Genomic DNA, 21,892 nt, shown 5'->3' with positions numbered 1-21,892 from the left:
GCAGAAGCAGCAAAGGGAATGCTGACTTTAGCTGACTGTTGTTTTCTGTTATGGCCACAAGGAATTCTTTGAGACAAAGTGCTCCTCCCATAGCAAACACGTGGGCAGAAATACTTAGATGGCAGAGTGAAGGCCAGAAAGATTCAATGAACTTTTAGTGTTACCCTAATTTATCAGGGTGTTTCATCAGTCCATTGCTGCATATATTCAAAATGCCATTTAAGATCAGAGAATCATTTTGGTTGGAAAAGACCTCTGAGATAATCTAGTCCAACCATTCTCTAACTCTACCAAGGCCATGGTTTAACCATGGCCCTCAACACCACATCCCTGCAGGGATGTGGATTCAACCACCTCCCTGGGCAGACTTTTCCACTGTTTAAGAACACTTTCAGTGAAGAAGTTTCTTCTAATGTACAACCTAATCCTCCCCCTGGTGCAACTTCAGGCCACTTCCTCTCACCCTATCTCTTGGGAGAAGAGAGCAACCTCCATCTGGCTCCAGCCTCCTTTCAGCAAGCTATAGAGAGCAATGACGTCTCCACCAAGCCTCCTTTTCCCCAGGCTAAACAAACCCAGCTCCCTCAGCTGTGTCTCATAGGACTTGCTCTCCAGACCTTTCACCAGCTTTGCTGTTCTCCTCTGGACACACTCCAGCACCTCAATGTCTTTCTTGTAGTAAGGGCCCCAAAACTGAACAATGATTTGGTTTTATTATCAGATGCTAATAAGCTGTGTGTAGCTGGTAACACAAGCTTGCCTAGGAAGATTAGGAGAGATACTGTGAACATTAAAAGGTTACCTACCTTTCAGTGCAAGACTCAAGGCAATTTAACAAGAGTAGTAATTCTATTTCATTTTTTTTCCTCTCCACAGAGTGCATGCTGTACCTGTCACAATTAGGACAAGAGTCCCCTGTGCACAAAGGTGTTTAAATTGCAGAATTGCTGCTGGACCCCAAATAAGGCTTTAAAGTGCTGGGTGGGGGTGAAAGCAAGCCAAGTCTTTTACAGACAATGGAGCTGAGGCAGGGTGAGACAGAACAGCTTGTCTTCTACAGAGACTGTGCTACTCACAATTTGTTTTTCTGTGTATCTATTGGAACTGAGCAGGTTTACAGCTTCCATGTGACCAAAGTCAATGTCATGCCCCAGGAGAAAGATGAAAAGCAGCTTGCAGACATATTTTTTCTTACTGTAACCATCCAGGGCCTTGTCACCTGGAAAGCAAGAAAACAAAGAACAATTAAGCTGATGTTGTTCCTATACCTACTTTCTCTTCACATCTTCTAGTAACAAGACCTACCCAGCAACTAACATTTGCTTCACCATGTGTCACCCTACAGGAGAGGGACACACTGAGGGTTCAGCTAGTGCTGTACTTGAATTTCATCAATTAAGTGTATCATTCCAGCTTTTATTTCCTCTACAGTGAGCAAAATGCTGAAGAGATCACTTCTGCATAAAAGACAATGGTCAACACATGGAAGTTATGACAAACCATGATCAACTGATATCAGACAACCAAATGACTCATGGGTTTTCACAAGAGTTATTCCCAGTCACAGAACACCAGGGAGCTTGCAGCTCTTCCTAATGGTCCAAGACAGAAAAATGTGTAACTCAAGAAGCTGAGCTGTCACTGAATCAAGACTTTCATATGATACTAGTTTTAAATACTTATCCAACTAAGAAATTTCAAAGGGGATGGGGAGCAAATTCCATTTACCATTATCTATATGCTCAAGGACAGTCATGAAGTGTCCTCTACTCCACACATTACCCTAAGTCTTTCGAGCATTTTCTTGCTAACAGGCAGTAGGTATATACTTGAGACTTTCTTGTTTCTCTTAAGAGCAGCTATGAGAGTTCCCATCCCTGAAGGGACTGAAAAGCTGTGTAGATGTGCTGCTGAGGGACATGCTTCAGTGACCTGGCAGTGCTGGGTTAATGGCTGGATTTGATTATCTCAAAGTCTTTTTCAACCAAAATGACTCTGTAAGTCTATGTCTTCTGTAGGTGTCTTGTTAAACGAGTTATCAAACCTTTATCACAGTAAAAGCTCTTAATACACCACTTAAATGCACCAAATAAAACCAGGAAGCCTTTGTAGAAAGATGGAATGATAGAGATACATCCCAAAGCCTTGAAAAAACCCCACAGAAAAGGAGATTGCCATGAGAGCTTTGGAGCATTTCTCAAATGAAAGCATTCCAAGTGTTTCAGCTCGAGAAGAAAACTACACCCTAAGTAAGTTTTGCCTTTATGCTGCAGCGTTGCTGTTTTAGAAGCTTGACAACGCTGCATGGAACAGGACTGAGCTTGCAGCTGATGAGGCAGATCATGTATTTTCCTGAAGGGCTATATATGAACATACACTGTTTGCAGAACATTCTCTCCCTGCTCCAAATCAGGAGATAAAGGAGTATCTGTTAAATCAGGCAAGCCTGAATGCTGGAGAGCTCAGTGACAGCAGCAAAATGTTGTCTGAAAGGCACTATAAGATCCACAGCCTCTGCTTTCCAGGCCCAGTCTGTCAGATCAGAGTGTATGCCTTACTGATGAGTCACTTCAGCCAGAGGAACACTGCATGGAGTAAAGCTTCAATAAAGGTAACCCCTAACTCAAAGCCCTTGCCAATGTAACCCCTTGCCAAAAATGCCCCAAGCTGTATTTTTATTCTAAACTTCAGATTTATGTAAGAAGCATCAAAATATACAATAAAGAACCTTAATAGTATGCAAATTCCTCCATGCTTTCCATCTACTGCTGCAGAAGCAGGTGAGATTTTCCATGCCACGTCCACCTACAGCTGCCAAAGATGGTAGGATCATACATTGGTTTGGGTTGCAAGGGACCTCAAAGATCATCTAGCTCCAAGGGACATGAGCAGGGACAACTCCTACCAGACTAGGTTGCGCAAGGCCCCAAGCAACCTGGCTTTAGACATTTCAAGGCTTGAAACCTCTGTAACTTCTCTGGGAAACCTGTTCCAGTGCCTTACTACCCCTTCATGGGAATCCTTCTAATGTCTAACCCAAATCCAGTTTCTTCCAATTTGGAGCCATTATCACTTCTTTCTCTCTGTAGCCCCCTTCAAGTATTGGAAAGCTGCTCCAAAGTCTCCTATGAGCCGTCCCTTCTCCAGGCTAAGAACCCCATCTCTCTCAGCCTGTCCTCAGAGGGAAGGTGCTGCAGCTCTCTGATCATCTTCATGGCCTCCTCTGGACCTGCTCCAAGGTTTTACATCAAGGATTGCAGAGCTGGACCCAGCAGTGCAAATACAGCCCCACCAGAGCAGAGTGACAGTATCCCCTCCATTGGTCATCCCAATGCCCACACTTTGATGTAACCCAGGACATTTGGTGTCTGGGCTGCAAGTGCATGTTGCCAACTCATACTGAGCTTCCTCATCACCCAGCAGCCCCAAGTCCTTCTCCTCAGCAGTGCTCTTTATTCATTCTCTGCCCTGCCTGGATTTGTGCTCTCACACTACATCCACTGTACAACAACAACAGAAACCTTACCACTAGAAGCTTAGTGAGGGAATGAACACTAGCAATGTGTGAAGCCATGCAATGTTGGTGAACCAAGAGAAAACATATTGGGACACTGAGGTAGACCATGATAAAAGGTTATATCTACGGGCTGCAACTATGCAGTTTGGGGGTTTGCCTTCCAGTTTTGACTCTACAGATGTCTAAGTTTCATTTTAACTGAGAAAATAAGTTTAAGCACACAACTGCTATTTTAATGTTGCCAAGGACACTCTTCAAATCTGAGTCTTTAGAGGCTTGCTGACCTTGTATTATTTTTATTTTTCAACTGGCACAGACAGCACTTCGCTTGTCAACAAAAAGAAGCTTTACAGTTATTTTTATGCTGCACAAAGAAAAGCTGCCTTCAGCTTTGTCACATTTTACTTAAGATACACGAAGCAGCACCACTGAAGGTACTCATGACTGAGAAATCCTGCTCTGACATCAGCCAACTCTGCAGAAAGCTGCCCAAAGACATGTTTTCCTCCAGTCACATTTACAGTTTGCTGCCATAAGGCTATTTTCCTACCGAGTCAGCACATTAATCCAGGGCAGCTTGCCTTACTAGACTTCTGAACTAACATTAAAAGGAAAAAGGAACCAGAGTCAAACATCCAAACGGGGGGGGGGGGGGAGAAAGGTTTTGGGGGTTTTCCCTTTCCTCCTCCTTCTTTGGAAGCCATATGGGCAGAGAATAAAAAGCAGATATTCTGCTATGTCTGCCTGCTGTGGCCTTCAAGCTATGATTTGAGCAGCAAAGGAATTAAGTTTTCTGCATTTGTAATAGGGGAAATAAATACTTCCTCTTATACTTTTATCCTAACACAAAAAGTACTAGAGCAGAAGCTTTCTCCCACCCCATCATGATAGGGAGATGCAGATCAAAACATAAATTTAAGAAAGGCAAGGGGAGGAAAAAACCAAACCACACACAAAAAGGCAGTCAGAGTGACAGCTTTAAACATTTCTCAGCTCCTTAAGAAAAGTTATTATACAAGCTTTTAAGATTTGATTTTCAGTTAGCCTCCTGCATGAGATCTAGAAGGCAAAGAAATAATCAGTGGCTAAACCAGGGAGACTCTATATTGCTTAGCAGGAAGAACAAAGCATGTCATGACTAGGCAAGTCCCAGGGGACTGAGCAGGTGATGCTGGAGCCCACCAGCAGATACAATTATGGTTCACAGAAGGGGACACTAAATAAGAGGAATCTATTTTAGCCATTTCCTCTCATGGCTGGGCTCTATGTAACTGACAACTTGCTGCAGTATTTAATAGCATCATTAGTTGCTTCTTGCAGAGCTACAGACATACCCAAAAGCAGCTTTCACAGGAACCTCACAAGTGAAAAAATCCCAACCAGTCTTCCAAGAGATTGAACTGCAGCTGCCTGTTAATGTACAATCCATCAGCAATACAGTCACAAGCACAAACCCTGTTCTCTCAAGTAACTCTGGTATTGGCCTTGTGAGCTCAGAAGGCAAGAGGGAGTATAGAATATTGTAACCCAATAGCTTAATGAAGAACATAAGCAGATTACTGTCTGCAGACTCTGAACCTCATTACCTTTCACTAAATGTATGTCATGGCTTGGCAATTCCCTTTTTTGTTCCAGGTTTGGGACTCAGCTATTTCAAGCATTATATCCTTCCAAGATACCAGAATTTTAAGACCTCAGATAGGCAAGATCCTTGGCCTTTAGGGTATTTTAAGTGTTTCTCATGGAAGGTATGCCATGCAAACAAACTCAAAACATATTGCCATCCTGATAACAGGGAGCTGACAACAGCTTCTTCTCCACTGTGTGCTATCAAAGGACAATGTTGTAAAAATCAGTACTTAAGGAAAAAATGTTTCAAGACAAAAAAAGTTTGCTGACTCCTTTCAAAAGTTCTGTCCCCTATATGCAGAACTGAAGGCAGTGTGAAGGGTATCACTACAAAGTGAGCTTTAAAATGAAGCCAAGTAGTAGTTATTAGAACTCCTCTTTAAAGCCTTCCCCGATTCCCAGCAATAACAGAACATCATTGTCTTTAAATTTTAATTAGCTGAGCAATTTCCAAAGGTCTGACAGCAGTTGTCTTAACTCCAGCTGTGTTTTGAAGACTCTCTGATGCAGATTACTGAAATTGCAAGTTCTGCTACTCAATTCCTCTCTCTCCCGTGTAGCATTTTTGAAGGCTCACAAAGGTTCTATTTTAAACATCAGGACTAAGTCTCTTTGCTTGAGTATGTGCTAAAACAGCACAGCTTACCCCTGCCTTGAGCAAACATCCCAACAAGAGCAGAAGGAAATCTCACATGTTCTGGTTATCTTTGATGCAACACACAACCATTTCTTTCAACTCAGCTCATTTTTTAACGGCTTTTTGGAAGCGTTTGCAAGTCCTGCAAATCAAGTCGGCTGAAACAGGAAGGGTTCAGAACAGCCATCAGCAGCTTTCAGGCCCAGTGGCACTGCAATGCTGCTTGCTTTTCCTGGAAAGCTTCAGTCCCTTTCCTCAGAAGGAAATTAGTTAGCAGCTGATCAGCAAACACTACTAGCATCAAGAATTACTACTTCCACACTTATGTGCCTCACCTCTCAAGGATTTCAACAGGGAAGTTCTGGGTTTCACTGCTCACGGTTCTCTTTCACACACCTTCCAAAAAAGGAAGCAGCAAGGCAGAAATGCACTGGGAGACACAAGACTGCAGCCTATGTGGCACTTGGTGCCATGGTCCAGTAGTCATGAGGTCTTGGGTGACAGGTTGGCCTTGATGATCTTTGAGGTCTTTTCCAACCTTAATGATTCTATGACTCTATTCCCAGGCAGCACTTTACAATAGAATAGAATTAACCAGGTTGGAAAAGACCTTTGAGATCATCGAGTCCAACCCATCACCCAACACCATCTGATCAACTAAACCATGGCACCAAGTGCCTCATCCAGTCTCCTCTCACACACTTCTAGTGATGGTGACTCCACCACCTCCCTGGGCAGCCTATTCCAATGGCCAATCACTCTTTTTGTGAAGAATTTCTTCCTAACACCCAGTCTAAACCTCCCCTGGCACAGCTTGAGACTGTGTCCTCTTCTTCTGGTGCTGGTTGCCTGGGAGAAGAGACCAACCCCCACCTGCCTACAATCTCCCTTCAGGTAGCTGCAGACAGCAATAAGGTCTCCTCTGAGCCTCCTCTTATGCCTTTAGACCAAAATTTTCTGTCTTTTGGACAATACTTCTACATACTGTAGTGAACATAAAATTATTGCTGTTATGGTTTGTAAATGTCAAATCATATTATCAATCTACTAGTAGTGTAGCACAGGTTTAGAAAGAGAGGATTTAGAGAGCTGATCTCTGAACATGTGTTAGAATAGAATAGACCAAACCAAGTTGGAAGAGACCTTCAAGACCTTTGTCTCTAATTAGGACTAGGAGTCAAAAAGCAACACCTGCTTTTGAATCTAATTTGATACACCTAAAAACCAGGCTGCTGCACAGTTACAGAGCCTGCTACCAGCCAGAGGAGACAAGGCAGCAGTTTAGTCTGGTGGGGTAGAGGGTGAGAAACCCTGACAGTGCTGTATTGTTTTACTGTCTGATTACCTTCATGCATCTCTGAGGTGATCAGAAGACAGCGTGACTTAGCCAGGCCCATCTTAAAGACTATGCTTTCACAGTCTGCCAGGAAAGTAATTTACTGCTACACAACTTCTATTTAAAACAGGTATTTAGAGGCTTATCTTGAACTTCCAGCACAGGGTTACTGTGTAGTTTGGGATAATAGAGAAGCCTTCCTTGCATTTAGGAAAACAAGGGAGCTGAACTTCAAAGAAAATAGCAGGGATTATCAACTGACATTGGGGCACTTCTGCACAAGCCGAAACTGAGATATGCTAGCATGGGCAACATCCAGCAGTCACTCATGTAACCAACTCCATTAAGCAGGCAGAATAAAACTAAAATCTAACACCAGATCTGGAGGAAAGAACAAGTCTGAATTGAGCACAGAACAAAAGTTCTTTTGGCTGTAGAAATCGCTGATAAGTTTTGTGGCTGGTTTCATTAGTGCATGGGTTCTGTTCCAAGAGATCAAAATGACACAAATTAATAAACTTGATTTTTATATTAATTTTTTTTCACCCATTTAAAAGAAATTACTATTCTGACAGCCAGACTTCTAGTTTGGTTCAAGCACAGGGGGAAAAGCAGCTTATAGCCTGAACACACAAAAGGAATAGTGTTTCTCCACTTTCAATACACTTAACTCCCACAACTTCTGCTTTATCATGCCAGTGTAGCTTCTCTCTACTACATCTTATCTCAGTTAATGCAGAAGCATTTAAAGCAACAGTCAAGGACATGGTGACCTCAGCAATGGAGCTTCCTCATGCTGAAACAAGAGACAAAGTCACCGTTAAGTACAAACATTCCTTCTGAGCACAGAGGTCAGATCAGAACCCAAAGCCACAATATGCTGAAACATACCCAAAGGACATTCCACCAGTTGAAGAAAAGTAGGGGTTTTTTTTAACCCAGAGATGTACAGCCTGTTATGTACAAGGGTATTTTAAATAGCAGGTTACCCAAACATATGGCAGGCAACAGCCTTGCCAGCTACTTGCATGATAGAAGAGAAGTAGATATACACAGCTTCTCTCACTGACTGTAAGAATACATGGTGCAAGTTACAGGGTTGGGAGTCTAGATACTGCAACAGAGTATGCTGGAGAGTGTAAAGATCCAGAGGAAGCAAAGATTACTCGTGGTCTATCAGTCCTTACACCAGTCCCAAGCAGGAACACATGTCAGGAGACACTACTGTCAGCCTTTCCTCTTGCTGTCAGAGCAGTGGTCAGAGCAGTGCTGCTAGTTCAAGAGCTGCATCTTCAGCCAAGTAACTCACCCAGGGCACCAGTATTCCCCATCGTTACTTAGCAAGGGACTCCTTCTTAAGTATTTGTCATAGCCCAAACTATCTAAAAACATTTTTAAAAGTCAGTGCTCCATAAAAGGAAACCAAGTTAAACTCAATCTCCACTTAACCCAAGAATAAAACACATCATGAAGGTCTGTTTATTTTTATCCAGGTCTGCAAGAAGAGCCATGCAGCACAAAGCCCACGCAGAACTTCTGCAGCAGAGAGATACACAGCAATCGCCTCCTCATACTTAAGGCCTCAAGCAGTTACACAACAAGCTGTCCAAACTCAGCTTCTTCCCAACTCTGACATTTATGTCTAGTTTATGTTCAAGCTGCATCAAACTGTCTTCAGTTAAGCAAGATTTTCTCACCTAAGATCCATACAGATTCAGTAATGAAGTAGCCATAATGAGGATGACTTTATGGGAAGGTTTTGTTACCTTTCACGTAAGCCACTACTGAAGGAGCACACATTTATTCAAAACTATTTAAACTGTGCTTAAAAGGTGCTACCCAAGGGCACAGGCTAAAGTTACTGCACTGCTTTGCTGAAAGCACCTCTGCCTGCCTCATGGCTCTACACAGCCATGGGCTTCTCCCCCACATCACAATTAACCAATGAACTGCAGAATCACAGCATGGTTTGGGTTGGAAGGGACCTTGCAAAAATCATCTATTTACAACTCCCTGCCACAGGCAGGGACATCACCCACTAGACAGACTAGGTTGCTCAAGGCCTCATCCAACACTCCTAGGCTTGAAGCCTCCACCACTTCCCTGGGCAACCTGCTCCAGGCATCACCCTCATGGGGAAGAATTCCTTCCTAACCTAAATCTATCTTCTTCCAGTTTGAAGCCATTACCTCTTGTCTGTCACTCCATGCCTCTGGAAAAAGCCCATATCCAGCTCTCCTCTAGCCCACTTCAAATACTGGGAGGCTGCTATGAAGTCTCTCCAGAGCCTTTTCTTCTACAGGCTGACCAAGCCCAACTCTCTCAGCCTGACCTCACAAGCAGAGGGCTTCCAGCCCTGCCAGCATTGCTGTGGCCTCCTCTGGCCCCGCTCCAACAGGTCCCAGTCTGTGCTAAGGACTCCAGAACCGCCAGAACTGCAAGGGGGTTCTCAGCAGAACAGTAGTATCCCCTCCCTGCCCCTGCTGCCCACACTGCTGGTGATCAGCTCAGGACACAGCTGGCTCTGGACTGGGAGCACACAAGATCTTTCTTACAGGAGGAATTTACCATGTACACATGGTCTCAACTAATACTGTTCTTGAGCTTTGATGTACCTTACAAAACTGAGGAACAGAACTATTTTTCTATGAGCTGTGCTATCAGCAGCTCTTTAAGCCATGATTACTCAGTGATGTAACACAGCTACCAAATGGCCTGTTGGCCAGGACTCAGGATGACTGACACTGACAAAATATTGAATTGTGTGTCAGTGCTCATTCTGCAATTCCTACACAGGATTTAATGCACTATACCAGTAAGACATAATTATTATTAGCATTAAAGGGTGTGTTGATTGCTTTGATACATAAACAGTTACAGATTTGTTTCCTTCACACTCACAAGCTAACAAGTTAGTGGGTGCAGGAAGACCCAAATGGAGTTAAACTTGTATTACTGAAGACTTACAAGTCATCCTTTCTTCCAGAATGCTTAGCTTTCTTTTGGAACAAAGGTTGGCATCTAGCTTCCCCATTTCAGCTGGATTAAAGCCTTTCACCTGAGGTGCAAACCTAAGGAATCACAGAATGGTAGGAGTTGGAAGTGACCTCTGTGCATCGAGTCCAGCCTCCCTGACACGGCAGGTTCACTAATGAAGGTCACACAGGAACATGTCCAGGTGGGTTTTGAATGTCTCCAGAAATGGAGACTCCAACACCTCTCTGGCCAGCCTGTCCCAGGGCTCTACCACCCTTAAGTTCCTCCTCATCTTCAGATGGAACTTCTAATGTTCAAGTTTATGCCAGTTACCCCTTGTCCTGTCACTGGACACCAGAAGGAGCTGAGAACTATAGTAAGCTCAGGTGTGTTACTAACTGCTCCTATCTACAGATAATCACTTAGCAGGACTTGACCACAGCCAAACAGTAAGAACTGGACTATAGCATCCCTGCCAAGTCAGTACTGCAACAGCATTAACCATTATGAACTCTTCTGCAGCTCTTCATTGCTTTCCTTCACTACTGCATGTTTCCCTCTAGCAGTGAGGAGGCAAGTCTGACAGAACCTCCTACAAGAGCTTCAATAACTTTAAGGCTCTGTGAGTTTTCAGACCTTCTTCCAGTTTCATTAGTGAAGAATCGATTAAGGTTTTTGCAAACTAACTACAGCTTGCTCATCAACCACATCTATTGCTCCCTGTCTGGAAAATGGGCACAAGTTTTAGACTTGGGTTGGGTGATGGAGAACAGCCTGTAGAACACACAATGCAAAGCCTGTTTGGAAAGATAAAAAAGAAATGAAAAAATAAAAGAAAAATCAGACCAACAGCAGTGTTCAATGGAAGCTTTGCAATGAAAAGGAGCTGAAAAAAAAACAATGTGACAGCAGCACAGGGAGCCAACAGAATGAAAGTTCCTTTTTCAAGTTACCCTAAAAAAACCAGCCATTAAATTTCCACAGTTGCCCTAAGGCTGGAGTTGCCACTCTTGATCAAGTATGCTGAAATTCCTAAAGAGAAAATGTTAGCACAGAGGCATGCAATGGCTTCTAATTTAGACTAATTTCTTAGCTTTTCTGAGTGTCTTGCACTGTGGTCAGCTTTTCTCTTCCAAGCTGTTGGCCACACTCAAGTTGTTGCAGGTCCTCATATGCCTTTAAAAGACCTTTCACTTAAAGGGTACCAACAGATCCATATGAAGTTCAGGAATGTCATTTCAGGATTTCTTGATGCACTGAGTACTCCAAACAAATACACTTGTCAAGTTAAGATAGAGAGTTAAACAGGCTTAATCTGAATACAGCAAATTCCAAAGCCACACAGATGACCTCCAGGCTGCAGCACCTTATCAACCACACACACAGCCCCGTATCAATTTAAACAGGTTTGCCACAGCCATTACTGGTAGAACTCCACTCAAAAGCATCTTAATCACCCCTCAAACTTTGAAGCCACATACACAAGTGGATACAGCCCCAGCATGAGTTTCACCATGTGTTGACAAAAGTGAACTGCTGACTTAGACAATGCAGAACCATGCAATTAGTCACTGCATATCCTTTGTTTCATACAAGTTGTTTGTATTGCTGTCATGTATGGGAGCGGTCAAGATATATGGCTTCAAACACCACACATTTTTATCTCAACTCTGCTAGAAGACAGCCTAACCCATTACTTCCTTAAAGGGGCCAGGGGTGGAGGGGGAAGAGGAGGGAAGGATAGTTTTACTGGAAATAAAACTCTGTTTCCACCCATGTTTCCTCAAATTAGTTCAGGGCCTTCTGAAGACAACAGGCTGGAAACAGGAGGCAAAGCAGCAGAGAGAACCCCAAACTGAACAGTATAGCTTAGTCCTTTGATATAGGAGGGAGCTTGCTTCTGTTTTGGCTAAGAATTTACAGGACTGTCAAGAAATTCTGTTTCAACAGTTACTCTAAAAGCTTGCTCGAGCACTTTGCTTGCATCAGCAGTTGACAAAAAAAGGTCTAAACATGCAAAACCAAAAGCCCAAAGAAGAACATCACATCACACTGTTCAGTATGATCAACTCGCTTACCTTTGAATTTTGACCGAATGTTTGCTAGTTCTTTATTTATCCTCTTGATCTCTGCTTCTTTACTTTTGCCTGAAATCAAGAGAACACACATCAGGACAGCACTCTGGACAGCCCTTGGCCACCTTGAGCTTCTTTCCACCCACCCACACTGTGTGCACATAAAAACAGCAGCAGGAATTATTACTCTCCTTATCCACTATTAGGACCAGAGGAAGGCAAATACCAGAGGTAACTTACTCATCACTTTATAGTGGAACTGGAGAGGCTAAAAGGACCTCTCTGTTTCACAGAGCTCTGAAGACTTCAGACAGTATCAGATGCATACAATTAAGCTGAGATGCCTTTATTGCTTTCATAAACATTACAGTTTTTCTATTCCTTAAAACAAATTTTACTTCTTATTTGACTACTAGGTTGACAGTGTTCTGAAGAGAAGTCTCCTAAGCACAATCTTGTAAATGGCTTCACCTTAAGGACAAGACAATTTATTGTTTCTTTATTAAATGGCCATTCAGATCAATGGCTTTGAAAGGAAAACATTCTTTGCTGTGAGGCTGCTAGAGCCCTGGAGCAGGCTGCCCAAACAGGTTGTGGAGTCTCCTCTGGAGAGATTCCACCTGGCCACTGTGATCCTGGGCAAGCTGCTGTGTGTGCCCCTGCTTAGCAGGGGGTTGGGACTGGATCATAGAATTGCTAGAGATGGAATGGACCTCAAGGATCATCTAGTTCCAACTCCCCTGCCATGGGCAGGGACACCTCAGATCCCAAGAGGTCTTTTCCAAACCCCACCACACAAGAAGTCAGTGAAAAACAATATTAAGACACCAAGTAGGAAAAACAGTAAAACTTCCAGTAGCTCAAAGACTCAAGAGACCTCAGAGGATACATTCGTAAGTCCAGCCTTTCAGTATGTCCCATGAATGTCTCCTGGGAAAAAAAGAAATCCAGAATACCAGCTTCCTCACATGTATCTGGCTGTAAGGTTATGAATAAAAAAAAAAAACTTTCCTGACTGTCTGAAAATAGTCCAGCCTTATAAGTAGTAGGGATCAGATACCCCGATTTCCCCCACACCATTTGGATCATCACTATACTCAAGTCAGTGCAAGGAGGCAGTGCCACGAGGCTTGCAGGGCAGATCAGTACCAGCGTTCTGAAGCACTTCCAATCTCATCCCTTTCACCCACACAGGCAAAGCAACAATCTGCATCCTACTACACTTGCATGTTCAAACTTCCCATGTCACTCAATGGCTGTTAATCACCCCTTTATCATTCTGAAGATGATCTGACAGCAGGCCTCATGAAAAGTGATTGAGTAACTCAAGGAAATAAGTGCCTCAGGACAGGTTAACAGCAAAGTATTTCAAGTGAAAGGGAATTCCATGCCATATACAAATTAATACACATTTTGTAATATCTTGGCTTAAAAAAAAAATATTGAAGTTATGCACTTCCAAAACCAACTCTTGCATAAGATGCAAACTGGTTTATAGTAACAAGCCTATACTGAAGGCTACATGAATAGACACACAGCAAGCCTAGCACAGTGTACAAATGGAAACAGGTGAGGCTCAAAAGAGAACTACTTCAGGTTGCCTTGCCATTTTGACAGATTTGCTTAAAGTGGAATGCTTCCATTCTGTTTTTATAAGTGTCAGTGCTCAAAACATGAAGCCCAGGGTGCCTCGGAAGGCAATTCATGTGGCAAAAGAAGCCCAAACAATAACTCCCACATCCCCCATGCTCAACTCCAAAAACAACTTACTGGTACCTGCTGATCCACCCCACTGCCTTGAAGATATGAAGCATTTCCTGAGCTCAAGAACTCTCAATACCAATTCCAAAACAAATTGTAACTACTAGCTGTATGCATCTAGCTGTTTGATAAAGCAGGAGGACCTGGAAACTCCAACTAACTTTAGAAGGACAAGGAGGATGAGAGTTCCACTGTCCTTAGTTTGTAACATGCATCTGTTGGGATCAAAGTTTGACACACAATATGAGTTTTCCTCTCACTTAACCTCCCAACCTAAAGCAAGCTGGCTTTTGCAGTAAACAGTGGTACTGTTTTTAAACAGCCATCAGCTTGTACAATCTCAGGCTTAGGATGTGACTTCTACTACAGATTTTAGATTGTTCTTTATTAGAGTTGGTTATTTTTCCTGTGCACATGGCAGAGATACTCAAGTGTTCATGTCTCAGACGCTCCCCAGCACTAGGAATTCTCTACTAGATTGAAGAAAACTGTTGCTCCTGGGTCCACTCTCTAGGAACAGAGGGACAAAGTACCATATGCCAAAAGGGTAGAGTGTTTATATAAATAAACACCACTCCAATGTTGTTAGCTATCACACTGGCACTTTGAAAACATTTCCCTTATTTTCAGCAATTCAGCTGTTTCAGATGAACAATTTCATTTCTGAAACTACCAATTTCTTTCCCCCTTTAAGTGAAGAGCACATCTCATTACAATGTTACCACCCAGCCTGGAGATTCTGTGTTAATGGGGCTGAGAACACTGACCTCACACTGGGGTAATTCTACCATGAGTAGGGTTACTTAGTTACTATATCATTGCAATACACTTTCCTTACAAATAGAGTATTTACTTCAAGTTGTGAACAATTGCTTCTCTAGCTTCTAGCCTTTTCTCCTTTCCTGTACAAGAGGATGAAAGGAAGATGGGAGTGCAGTGAGAGCTGGTCTCTTCTCCCAAGGAACAAGCACCCAGATGAGGAAAAATGGCCTCAGACTGCACCAAGGGAGGTTTAGGTTGGATATGAGAACAAACTTCTTGAATGAAAGGGATCTCAGATTGGAACAGGCTCCCCAGGGAGGTGGTTGAATCCTCATCTCTTGAGACATTGAAGAGAAGCATCTAGTGTGGTGCTGAGGAACTTGGATGGACTTGATCATAAAGGTGTTTTCCAACCAAAATGATTCTATAGTTCTGTGGCTCTTGAGCATGGCAATAATGTTAAAAATAGGGTTAGCAAGGATTAGCTCATGTTCATTGCTCCTTCTTATGCCAAGGCCATGCATATTTTTTTTACCACTAAAACCTCTCTACAAACTTTTCAAGCAGCATTATCTGTTATGCTAACAAATAATCAGTTACTGCTAGAAACTAGGTTCTTTGTGTCCTAAGCAAGCAATAGAGCATTAAGGGAAGCCTGACTAAAATACTTCAGGAATCTGTGAAGTCAGCACCTCTGGCAGAAATGGATTGCAGCCTCAGCAAAACAAAAAAACTCAAAATCCCACCCCCTGTGCACACAGCTGTAGCAGCAAGTTGACAGGAACATCCATATTAAACAGCAAATTCACATCTGAAGGTTTATTCTCTCCAAGTCTTGCACAGCATCTGAACAAGACTGTTTTGTTCAATTCCTTCAGGCTGTTCTTTTTCAGATGCAGTATATCATCTCCTCTAGACCTTCAATGAACAACTAGCAAAGCAACTAGCTTGTGATGAAAGTTTAATCACTCAACTTGATTTCCACAGTATGGAGTTAAGTCTTGTCTCCTTTTTACTGAGTACAGTCTATATGTGCCTGGAAATGCAGTTTTGGAGAGCAGCACTAGCACGCTGGGCATTAAATGTCACTGAGGACTGTCACACCACAACACTCAGGGATTAAAACCAGGCTGAAGTACCTAAAAACAAGCATCCTGAACTGCAGCCATTATACTGCATGGTAACCTTATCCAAACACTGTCTTTTTTAGATGACAAAGCAAAACCTTGCAGATGGAGGTAGCTTTGGTTTGTTCCAGGTACAGGGAAAAAGAAAAGACTCAAAACCCAAGGATCCATTTTTAGCTACATCTAAGTGGGCTGTGGGCTGTTACAGAAAATGTGTTTGCTTAACTTAGACTTTTTGTCACACTACTCAACCAGGGTAACATCCACTGAGGAATTTCTACATGCCTACTTGACTTTCACCATCACTACAAACACTTAAGTAACCCTCAGGGTGGTTAAAAAGGAAGACAAGACCACTACTGAAGACAGCTGAAGGAGTGCTGTGCTGCAGAACTAAAGGTTTACACTTGCTTGCAAAGGCAACTGCTCTGCCTCACTTCCAGGTTGTTAGAAAACCCCCAGTTTCAAGAAATCAGATCTGCAATCCAGCTAAAAATGCTGTAGGCAAGCTTATTCACAGAACCATAGATTTGTTTGCATTGCAAGAGAACTCTAAAATCAAGTCAAACCCTCAACCTAAAACCACCATGGCCATTAAACTATGTCCCCAAGTGCCAAGTCCACACATTTATTGAACGCTTCCAGGGATGGTGACTCCAGAACCTCCCTGGGCAGCCTGTGCCAATAGCTGACCACTCATCAATTAGGAGAGGCTTAATAAAGATTGTGTCATGTATACAAACTGATGGGTAGGATAGCATTTAAGCCAGAGAACAAGATTATGTTCCACATACTGGTTCAGGCCACATCTGTCTTACTTCCACTTATTCAGGCTTTTTTCCACTTTAGCAAGACTATGATTAAATTACAAAGTTATTAAAAGGAGATTGCAAGCCAGTGAGTTCTGGCTGGCCCCACTGCAGAACAACATATGTATTGCTTATAGTCTTACAGCCCTACTGTGACTGCTTTCTCCAAGAGGAGGGCCTGAGGAAACAGCCAGCCACAGCACTGTCCAAGGCACTCAGGAGTGGTTGCCTCATACCTGGCAGCTTATCAGGCTTGCAACTCCACGATGCTGCCTACCGCTTTCGTTAGGCAAGGTAAATTTAGTCTGCTGTGCACTGTTATCATTAATTACCATCTTGTTTAACAAAGATAGACTAGGGAACATCAAAAGTCCCCCAGCTCTTCAGAGAGCCAATTACTATTCTTAAATCTACTCGTAATCCAGGCTACAGACAGCATCAGCACTGCCTCAGCAAAACCTCCGTATCTCAGCTTGGAGCTCTGCATTACAATCTACAGGAGAATGAGAACACAAGTTGCAGGAAAGGCATTTGTTCAGTCCATTCATTTGAGGAGAACATTTCACATACCTTAAGACTAACTTGGCAGCAGGTTGCAAGACTACAGTGCTTCAAGGCTCAGATTAGTGGGCTGCTTCTGGCTCACTTGGTGACCTGCTCCATCAGGATTAACCATAGAGAGCCTAAGCCAAGTCTGAGGCACAAAGCACATCACTGCTGATTAACTACAACTGCTACAAGTTCTCAGCTTTCACACAAAGCGTTCAGAGCCTGCTGTGTTTCCAACCCAGCATACACATTCTTTCCTAAAGGAACCAAACATCACAATCATTTCAGTTGGAAAAAAGCACTTTAAGATCATAAAGCCCTAACCATTCTCTAACTCTACCATGGCTGGTGCTAAACCATGTCCCTCAGCACCAGACCTCTGCATCTTTTCAACACCTCCAGGGATGTTGATTCAGCCACATCCTTAGGGACCCTGTTGCAGTGTTTGAGAAACCTTTCAGGGAAGAAGTTTCTTCTAATGTCCAACCTAAACCTCCCCTAGTGCAACTTCAGGGCATTTCCTCTCACCCTGCCATTTGTTACGGGGAAGAAGAGACTGACCCACACTTTCCTACAACCTCCTTTCAGGGGGCTGTGAAGAAGCACTTTCCTATACAAGCACCTACACAAATGCTGAGCAGAGCAGATTTCTACAGGCAAGTTGAGAGACAGGTGTACTGACAACACAAAGCAAGAGTTGCTTTACTGAAGTTGAGATGTTTCCACTACCCATCTGGCTCCAATCTGCTCATGGCCAGCAGCCAGTGTAACTGAGCACACCCAATAATTCATTTCTTTTGCATTTATGCACAGGTCAGAACTGATACATTGTGCTGTCTCTTACTCTTACTTGCCCTGTGGCCATCTGACAATCCTGTGGTTGTGGAACTGCCATTATTGGCATGAAGAACTATAAAGCATGTTGGATAGGAGGCTCTATTAGCATAAGAAAAAGCTTGCCAGCATTCTGTCATGCTTCTTGAAGGCAACTAGTAGTGTCAGTTACTATTTGTGGCACTACCATTTGTCTGACAGAACATGCCTCTCTGTTCACATTCAATTATCAGACAGGCCTTGAAGACAGCACGACTCTAGTTCTCTGTGTAGGACAGCAGCGACACAAATACTGCCAAAGCTAAGAGCAGCAGCTTCTCCTGTGAATTCCAGGGTGGCTAGGAACATCTGCCTGGGCAGAACATGGCTCCTCCACAACAGACAAATCCTGAGTTTTAAAGATATGGTTAGATGTTTTCCCTGAGAGCTGAAAGTCATTGTTTTCTAAACAAGGATTTTTCTGTTTTGTAGAATCATTTTGGTTGGAAAAGGCTCACAAAAGGTATGTGACAAAGCATGGCTCTGCATATAGAATAAAAAAAATCATCACAGAATCACCGAACTCTTTACATTGGAACAGACTTTTAAGATCATCCAGTCCAACCATTAACCCAGCACTGCCAAGTCATCACTAAACCATGCCCCTCAGCTCCAGCCTTTGAAACCCCTCCAGGGCTGGGGAGTCCACCTGCAGGCAGCTGGGTCCAGAGCTTGACAAGCCTTTCAGAGAAAAAATTGCTCCTCACATCCAAGCTAAAGCACTCCTGGCATCACTTGAGTCTATTTTCTCATGTCCTATTACTTGCTCCCTGGGAGAAGAGACACATCCCCTCCCTTCAGCAGATTAATATTAGGTCAGATGAACTCTTCATTAATGACAACAGGTGTGAGGACAGGAGGGCATCCTCAGAAAGCTTGCAGATGATAAAAAACAAAAACAAAAAAACACCAAAATGAGCAACCAACAGACCAGAAGGGCTTGCTATCACTCAAGAGGGGCCTTGGCAGACTAGCAAAATAGTCAAACAGGAACCTCAAGAAGCTAAGCAAATGCCAAGTCCTGCACCTGGAGAAGAACAAGCCCCAGGCACCACTACATCTCAGACCAAGACCAGTCCCATCCTCTTACTCCCTACCCTCCAGATATTTACATGCAATGAGAAGATCCCCCCCAGCCCCTGCTCTTCATTTGCTGAACAGCCACAAGTCTATCAGTCCTTCCTCCTCAACGAGATGCTCCAGTCCCCTCAGCATCTTTGTAGCCTCTACTGGATTCTCTCCAGTATCTCCCTGACTCTCAAAATGTGGAGCCCAGAACTGGATCCAGTGCTCCAAAAGGGCCTCCTCCCTAGGGCAGAGTAGAGGGAGAGGAAAGTCTCCCTGAACCTACTGGCCATACTCTGCTTAATGCACCCCATGAGACTATTGGCCTTCTTGGCCACAAAGCATTGCTGGCTCATGGAGTACTTGTCCCACCAGCACTCCCAGGTCCTTCTCTGCTGAGCTGCTTTCCAGCAGCCCAGCCTTGGTATAGGTGATCCTGCTCTGGCAGAGGGGGTAGACTGGATGATCTCTCGAGGTCCCTTCCAGCCCCTAACATTCTGTGATTAACCTGTACTGGTGCACAGAACTATTACTCTCCAGGAAGTCACAGAATCACACGTTGCTTTGGACTGGAACAGACCCTTGAAGGTCATCTAGTCCAATGCCCCTCCAATGAACAGGGACATCTTCAACTATATCAGGTGGCTCAGAGCCCTGCCTAATACAACCTGGAATGTATCCAGGGACGGGCAACCTGGGCCAGTGTTTCCCCACTCTCATTGTAAAACAGTTCCTCATAGGAAAGGTGTTCCAGTCTTTTGCTTATTTTTGTGGCCTGTTCTAGACGCACTCCAACAGGTTCATGTCCCTCTTGTGCTGAGGAACCCAGAGGTGGACAGAGTACTCCACATGGAGTCTCAGAGTGGATTTGACATGTGGGTACTCTGGGGCTGTTTTTCCAGGTGGGTTCTGTGGTTTGTCAAAGTCAAGGTTCATTCTTCACCTGCACCAGAAGCCTTGAACAGAGAGTCTGTAAAGCCTGTTTCCATGTCACTTCCAGTTAAATGTTGTCCAAGGGATGCCCATTCCATGGCCAGACATGGTTGGAACTGGCCTGGGAGTTCACAAGGCATTGAGGGGGGTTACAGTGGGAGGCCAGTGCTCTTGAGAGCCTGTCCAACAACCATAGAAGCAGAGGGCTCAGCAAGGACAGGCCTTGGGGAAGGAGGGGGTCACCTGGCAGCCCTCAAAGTCCCATGCTCAGGGCCCAAGGCCATGCTGGTGGCTGGTGTCATCATGCTCACACACACATGGGAGCCCACTGGCTGCTTGCAGCATTTCCCAGGAACCTTTGCTCCCTGACACATCATCAGCCAGACCTGTGTCACAAGGACCTGGGCTGGCTGTTGCCAGGACAGCAGGAGTGACCACAGAAGTTGGAGTTGGGTTAGAGACAGCTCTCCAGTTCACCCCAGGTGCTGGAGAAACACCACTACACCTTCAGCTCCTCCCATGCCATTGTGCTGCTTTACCTTCAAGCAGCCTCCATGTTGTGTCAGGAAGGGCAGAGGGAGAGCCAGACCAAGTTTGGTTCTTGCCCACCAACAGACACTGGCAGGAGGAGCACAAGCAACAGAGGATGGTGGCAGCTGCTGCTGAGCTCCCAGCCTCAGTGGAGCTGCTGCCTGGTTCCCCAAGCATCCTGGGAAGCATGAGTGGGATGCCCAGCCACTCCTCCATCAGAAATGGTGGAGATTTTTTCCAGTCCAACAGGTGAGAGACAAGCACCATACAGCTGAGGTGGCCCCTGATGACACCTACAACACCAGTGGCAAAGAGAATTCTGGGTGGAGAATCACTAGATGTGTTATGGCTTCATTAGCAGCATCTAAACTGAGTGGCAAGTTGGGTGGGAGACACCACAGTCAAACTACTGTTAGCTTCCCTTCAGCAAAATAAGCTGATGGAGTTTGATAATCTACTTGATTTAAGACTATAATTCAGGAGACAAAAACTCCAGGCTGTTTCTTAGCACTGCTCTCTTCCCAGCATACACACTCCTGTTACTACCTTGTGCTGCTGCAGGCCAGTTAGGGAGACAAACAGGAAAAAGCAAGATTGGCTTATTCGATATCCAAAGGGAAAGCCACACCAGCTTTACCATGCATGAAGAAGCCAGCAGAAGGCAGAAGAATACATCACCAGAGAGCAAGCTCACCACATTCACCATCCAAACATGCTTTAGTTGGCATAAAGCAATCAAATTACCCTCTTGCCTTTTCCAAGTCTGAACCAGCTTACAAGCATAACGCCAGGACTACACTGTGCTTTTGTACCCTGATGTCTGAGGAATAAACAGGTTGAGAGGGCTCAAATTAAAACACTAGCACAGCAACAATAAAAGAAGTGCAAATACCTAGAGGAAAATACTCAGGTGAAAATACTTGGAGGAAAATATTCAGGAGAAAGCAAGCAGTGCATTCATTTTTGTCTTTGTAGAAGAGTTTTATACTACTGCCATCTCATCTCAGAAAATTAAAGGACTACTTTTACCTGCTAGCAGGACAGACACTCATGTTACAGCTCTAAAGTACAGGCTACCTATTTGCTATGCAGCTCATTAGCTTCATGAAGGCTCAGACTAAACCCATCCTCCACCCCTCCCTAATCTCTCAGATGGTTACTTAGCACAGCAGGGATGAGGGCCAGAAGGGAGGCAGGTTACACAGGGCTGTTCACTGTGTGCCTGCCCTCACACTATGGAGTCTGAACAAATTCCTTCACTTGGCTAAACTCTCTGTAGGTGCAAGTTTCAGGCCCACCTGAGTGTGTCTCC

At 44.0% G+C, this 21,892-nt stretch overlaps 1 protein-coding gene across 5 annotated transcripts in view; it reads right to left on the bottom strand.

Moving 5' to 3' along the window:
- AP2A2 (adaptor related protein complex 2 subunit alpha 2) overlaps window positions 1–21,892 on the bottom strand; it is a 58,275-nt gene that overhangs the window by 28,699 nt on the left and 7,684 nt on the right. For all 5 annotated transcript variants that reach the window (XM_054171531.1, XM_054171534.1, XM_054171533.1 and 2 more), the window contains exons 2-3: window positions 12,174–12,242; window positions 1,077–1,219 (exon numbers count right to left, since the gene is read on the bottom strand). In XM_054171531.1, coding sequence (XP_054027506.1) covers window positions 1,077–1,219; window positions 12,174–12,242 — 212 coding nt within the window. The remainder of the gene's footprint in view (window positions 1–1,076; window positions 1,220–12,173; window positions 12,243–21,892) is intronic.

This window comes from Dryobates pubescens, chromosome 22 (genome assembly GCF_014839835.1).
Source record: "Dryobates pubescens isolate bDryPub1 chromosome 22, bDryPub1.pri, whole genome shotgun sequence".
Lineage (NCBI taxonomy): Eukaryota > Metazoa > Chordata > Aves > Piciformes > Picidae > Dryobates > Dryobates pubescens.
This window is presented reverse-complemented; position numbering and strand designations above follow the sequence as displayed.